This window comes from Callorhinchus milii, unplaced genomic scaffold (genome assembly GCF_018977255.1).
Source record: "Callorhinchus milii isolate IMCB2004 unplaced genomic scaffold, IMCB_Cmil_1.0 Scaffold526, whole genome shotgun sequence".
In the NCBI taxonomy this organism is placed as follows: domain Eukaryota; kingdom Metazoa; phylum Chordata; class Chondrichthyes; order Chimaeriformes; family Callorhinchidae; genus Callorhinchus; species Callorhinchus milii.
In genome coordinates, this window is record NW_024705267.1 from 1 (window position 1) to 6,239 (window position 6,239).

The 6,239-nt window shown below is 54.0% G+C and overlaps 1 protein-coding gene across 1 annotated transcript; it reads left to right on the plus strand.

Moving 5' to 3' along the window:
- Positions 1-1,135: 1,135 nt before the first annotated feature.
- LOC121852178 (radial spoke head protein 3 homolog B-like) lies at positions 1,136-5,101 on the plus strand (the record flags this gene model as incomplete). The annotated part of the gene is given in 8 exon segments (XM_042346274.1): positions 1,136-1,236; positions 1,239-1,277; positions 1,695-1,840; positions 3,417-3,459; positions 3,462-3,619; positions 3,742-3,904; positions 4,447-4,533; positions 5,034-5,101. Coding segments are annotated over 8 exon segments (805 nt in total), but the record flags the coding sequence as incomplete, so codon positions are not given.
- Between the last annotated feature and the right edge of the window lie 1,138 nt (positions 5,102-6,239).

Consider the following 6,239-nt stretch of genomic DNA (forward strand, 5'->3'; position numbering starts at 1 on the left):
TTTTTAAAATATTCCGAATCCGAAGAAAATGCCTCTCCTTGTTATTTTGGTTTGCCGGCTCTTGATCGTTTCCATCATAAATCAGCGGCAACATCGTCAGCGTCATCATCATTATTGCAACCACCGATAGACTACTGCCATCAACCGCATGCCTCCCATAGCTAAACAAAACACAATGTAACTGGTACTGTATTTTGACTTTTTGGCGGTACACCGGTGAAGCATAACAACACGCCGGTCCTCATCAAACAGTCTGACAATGTCGCTGTTGCCCCTTGAGTGAGCCGCAGACTTCTCCATCAGAAGTTGCACTTCGATTCAGCAGCTACTTTCCAATTCGAACGTGTGACTTGAGGCATCATCTTTTGAAATCACCGTCCACCAAGTAATTATTCTGGAAGTGAATCAAGGAACCGTCCGAACAAGTCTATGGCGTGAGTCAAATCTGCCTTGGGAACACGGAGCAAGCCAATCGTCACCAGGCTGGGTGCTGCTATACGGCAACAGACTGTGAAGCTTCTTCGTGAGCAGCCGCTCGTATAAACGTTCCGTCTTACGACTGCTTCGACATCACGAGAACCGATGTTGACGCACCACCACCACCCCGCAAGATTTTCTGACCGGGGTTGCTAATCGCGGGAAAATAAATAATTATTACAAGAAATTTGATTTATTTTTATGCCGTGCACCACCGGTGTACCGCCAATACGTTCATTTGTCAAAACATCCCAATGCTGAAAAATGAATTGCAAATGACTCAATTGGGAGTTTTCACAGTAACATCGCGACCCCGACTGCGAAAAACTTGGCATAGTCTAATAGACTCAGCGAGGCTCTCCTGGGTAAACTAGTGGATGGGGTGGTGGCTCAGTGATCCGAACGTGGTGACCGAGTTCGATTTCCGCTCACGGCTAACACCAGTGAAGATTATCTGAACCGGTCCTAGGCCTCCCCTAGGTCGACTCAGCCTGACAATCTACTGGGGAGACAAAGGCGGCCGGCCGTGGTTCTGGCCACCTACCCCCTCGTGCGCCGCGCCTGCCTTCATCGGCACTACTCGCCAGCGGCGTTAGCCCCAACAGCCTGTTAAGGCTACAAGGTGGGAGTTGATCTTCGTCTTTGCCTGTGAATCCAGTCGGGCAGGGCCAGACCCCGTGGAGCTGCAGAGGCAGCAGGAGTCGCGGCGGCGCGCCCTCGCGCGCAAGAGAGCCAAGGCCGCGCTGCGCCCCTTCTCCCCGAGCCCGTGGAGGGCCGCAAGCACGTTGACGTACAGACCGGTGAGCACGGTGGGGGTGGGGGGCGCGGTTGTCTCTCTCTCTCTCTCTCTCTCGCAGCCTCTTGCCCCTTCTCCGCTGACACAGCACGAGCAGGGCCAGCGCGGGGGGCACCTCGTGGCACGGGTGTGTTTTTCCGCTGCCCATATACCTACCGAGCCGAGCCGGAACCAAACTGCGACGCTCCGCTGCGCCTCCCTGTGCTCTGACAATCTGATTGTGGCTCGGGGGCCAAGCAGGGCCACGGGCAGTGGGGGGGGGGCTCACGATGCGGTCATCACATGCGGCCTCATTCTCCGCACCGTGGACGCAGCGGATAAACAACCTGGTGCCTGAGCCATGCCGACTATAGCGAGGCATTTGACTCGGTGGAAATTGACGTGTGTACGCACCGTGTATGTGTGTTGCGTTCGCACGCAGAGTTGTACCTGGAGGAGCTGAGTGGCCGTGTGCAGGAGCGCGACTGGGGCTGTCAGACGGACGCCTTCCTCGACCGCCCCGCTAGCCCTCTCTTCATCCCCGCCAAGAGCGGGCGCGATGCCACCACGCAGATCCTGCCGGGCGAGGCACGCCAACTTACGCCCACTCACACGCCCACTCACACGCACACACAGCCTTTGACAGACTGGTGGGGCAAGTGCTGTTAGCGAGCAACCTATGAAGGCTTGCACGGCACACGAGGGGGCGGGTGGTCTGCATCATGCCCGGCCGCCTTTGTCTCTCCTCCCCAGTGGCGATGTTTACACACCATACCAGGTACTCATTTGAGGCTGAGTCGACCTAGGGAAGGCCCAGGACCGAGCGGTTCAGATAATCGTCACTGGTGTTGGCCGTGAGAACGACGTATAGGCTGTCGCCTGATGAGACTGGTTGTAACTACCGGCTAAACATTGTACTCAAATTGTAAATGTTGTGGGTTTACCCTCCAAGACACCGGTGTGCTGAACTAGTGCCTAATTAGCACGTTTTATTACGTGTCAAACCTTACTAATTGGCTGTGTCTGGCAGCGAAGGGTTTAACGACACATTTATATTTACGCGATCTAACTAAAATAAAACCCTTTATGGATATTGGTCGCGACAGCCCTACTACTACGTGTTAGACAGCTTCACAACACAACGCACCAATCACTGCATCACCACTCCACCCAATATGTCTGGCAGCAAGTGTCCTTGTCTGCAGATATCTCGCGGTTCACCACAATTTGCGTTTAAGCAAGCATTGGCTCCTCTGCTGGTGAAACACAGCAAGGCCGTGTTGCTGACGAGATGTGTAAAAAAATACTTTCGCATATGACACCACACTTACACCTCGATATACGTGCATTCGCCACAACAACCAAGCATTCGCCGCTAGGTGGACGTGACGTCGCGACGGGGGTTCGTGCCAGGCTAGGTGCACTTGGAGGCCATCACGCGAAGTGCGGACGGCTCGCCGCTGCTGTCAGGAGGAGGTCACGGGGCAGGCCTGAGGGGTGGGGGGGCTATGCAAGATACCACCGTGGGCCCTCTCTCTTTCTTCCGACTCACTTTTAACTGAAATAGCTGCGGATGTTTTTAACTAGTAGACAATCATTTGTAGGCTACAACTATATATATATTATTCTTGTTATAAAAGTTTATTTAATATTTATTTACATTTAATTACTTGTTTCCCTGTTTGATTTGGGGCCCCCTTGCGGCCGACTGGGCCCCTGTGCGTGTCGCTGCTGCCACAAAGCCTCCCCACTCCGCCATAGTTGCACCCCTGTGTGGAAGGACAGATACGCGAATGAGGTGCACCGCTTAATAATTTAGCATCCTGTGTGTACGGTTATACAGGGTGCTTCAAAAAAATGTTAACACTTATATGGGACTATCGTTTTGTTGGAAAAATAGAACGGATAATAGACTGTAATGTGATAACAAATGTATGTTAATAGCTTCAGAAAGGCAAAGCGTCTCCACTCGTTCGCCATCGTTGTCAACGCACACCTGGAATCTTCTCCAGGTGGTCTCCAGAGCCCGGAGGCACATTTCTTGTGGTATTGTTTGCAAATTCTCAGAAGTGTTAACATTTGTTTGAAGCACCCTGTATTATATTTGTTTATACATGTTTATATATATATGTTTGTACGTATGGCTGATTTCCGCGCACCTTAGCTGTTTGACTTTGAGGTGGAGGTACGGCCCCTGGTGGAGGTGCTCGGGGCAAGACGGTGGAGCAGTCGCTGCTGGAGGTGATGGAGGAGGAGGAGCTGGCGTCGCTGCGTGCCCAGCAGCGCGCCTTCCTGGAGCTGCGCAACGCCGAGCGCGCCGAGGCCCAGCGGCTCCACGAGCAGGACCGGAGGCTGCGCGCCGAGAAGGTGACGCGGCCTCGCGCCCCTTGCGCCCGGCCAGAGTGATCAACTGCAGCCTGGCACCCATACGGGAAAACTCTAACCCACAGCTCTGTCACCCAAACCCCCCCCCCGGCTGCCCCTTGCAGGATCGCCGGCGGCGGCAGCAGCAGGAGGTGGTGGCGCAGGAGAAGGAGGTGGCGGACAAGGTGGCGGCGCGGGCGTTCGCCAAGCGCTACCTGGGCGACCTCATCCCGGCCGTGTTCAGCACGCTGCGCGACACGGGATACTTCTACGACCCCGTCGAGAGGGGTGCGCGGATGACCGCGGCGGAGCGCGACGCCGCGCGTCCGACCGTCGTGGCGGCACCGCCCGATCAATTAGCCGCCCCCCCCTCCCCTCCCCCTGTGCGCCGTGAGGAGAGGTGGCGCCGCCACTTTAGCAGCGGGTTTGGCAGTCGCAATTCATTCTGTTGCGGTGCCTCCGTCCACACGTCTCCCTCGTGTGCGTTCCCTTGTGCCTCCCCATACATCCATCCGTCTGTCGTTGTACCGCCCTGTGGCGTGGCGACCCGGGTTCGATTCCCGCTCACGGTCGACACCGGTGACGATTATCTGAAACCGGTCCTGGACCTCCCATAGGTCGACTAGGCCTCAAATGAGTACCTGGTGCGGTGTGTAGGCATCGCCACTCGGGAGATAAAGGCGGCCGGGCGTGGTGCTGGCCACCCACCCCTCGAGTGCCCTCATAGATGCTACTCGCGAACAGGGCTTGCCCTAACGGACTGCTACAGGTTATACGGGGCTCTTTGTACTGCCCTGTGTGATGACCCACGTTTCCCCGTGTGTCCCTAGATGTGGAGAATGCGTTCATGCCCTGGCTGATGAACGCCGTGGAGGCAGAGCTCCATAAGGCACTGGAGGCCCGAGCTCTCCTGGACTGTGAGCAGCCAAACAACCTACAATACATCAATACAAATCTACAAACAAAGTGCACACAACAACACAATAATCGCCATTTGCCACTAAGCGGCAGTGACTTGAAGTGTCAAGCGCCGCTGGCAGGAGGTCACAGGACCGACCCAGGTGCCATGGGTTGACTGACTTGAGATGACTGGCCGATACACCACGTGAACCCACATACACGCAGGCGTACACATGTATATATACATACACATTCGTACTTATACACACGGTATATCCACAAGTTACGTGCATTAAACATATACACCTGTACACCCTACATACACGTACATTCTCTCAGTTTGCGGCGTTTGTCAGGACCAAGTTGGTACTTATTTAGTCTGTGGATCTCAGTGCTTAGAGGGTAGGGGATGTTGAAGCCCGTGATGGCAGCACGCCCTCTTGAGCTCAGAGTCTGGAGAGACTTCCACACATTTTCGGAAGCGCTCACAAGCCTGGGTTGTTCTCGTTCTTCGCAGCGATCATCCGCGACGTGGCAGCTCGTAGAGAGAGGAGCTACGGAGGAGGAGAGCCTTCTGAGAGCTAAGGACACCTGGGATGTCATCTGAAGTGACGCCAACCCAAAACATCTTCCCCACTCTCGGTGGTTTCAGAGGAATCGTAATGGCCGCGTCAAAGCCACCGAGTTCCTGGCTTCGAATCCAGAGCTTCCCATTCGTGTGGTATTGCAAAAAGAAGGCGATGTCTTACAGAGTTTGATGCTGTTGTGCTATATTGCCAATGAGTGAGCACAACAATAAATGTAATTGTCAAACTGGATTTTTGCTTCATTCCTGAATGAATCAAATACATTTCTTTTGGTAAATATACCTGCAATGGATATCATTGCGTTGATGTGAATAATTTGAATGTTGGAGGGTTGTTGAAAAGTCTGTGTCTGAACAAAGCAACGATGGGCTGGTTAGCGTGGCAACCAAGAAACAGAACGCGTCTGAGAGGGCCCGTACACTGAAGGAGATGCAGCGATGACATCAGTTCGTGCGAAAGTGCTAGACTGATTATTGAAATGCAAGTTTCGTGAGAGGTGGTGGTGGTGGCATGGAGAGGCCTTCGTCCACAGCTGATGATGACATGGTTAGACTACGTTATATTCGTACACGTTCCGTTGAAGTGAAATACTCCTGGTCCATCATCATCATCATCGATGTCGCAAGGCTTTAGTCCCCACCCTAAAGAACACCACCAACTCCTGGCCATATCGCAGCCCCACGCCTCCAACACCTGGCAAGCCCTGGTGGTCACCCGTCCAAGCACCAACCAGGCTCAAAAAGCCTGCTTAGCCTGACGTGCGATGAGGTTGGGCACAGTCCATTCTTCACTCAAGATGAACAGCAAGTGCTGGGTGTTTGCTCGGTGTAGAAGATTACATCGAGGCCTTCAGCGTGAATGTGTGTGTGCCTTGACGGGCTCGGAGTAACGCACATGGCTGCACAGTTCATCTGTTTGAATTTTTTTATTTCACATTACAGAACCTCCAAATTTCCAGAGCCGCCAATGCGGTGTGAATAACGTCACGGAGAAGAGGTCCTTAAAGAGGCACCGCATGCGGCACGGGAGCCACAGGTTGCAGACCCCCTGGTGATGATGATCAGCACGGCACTGTTGTCGGCACTTCCGCTCTCGGTGATTGGCAATGATGGCGATGTTGAATGGGAGTGCGGGTA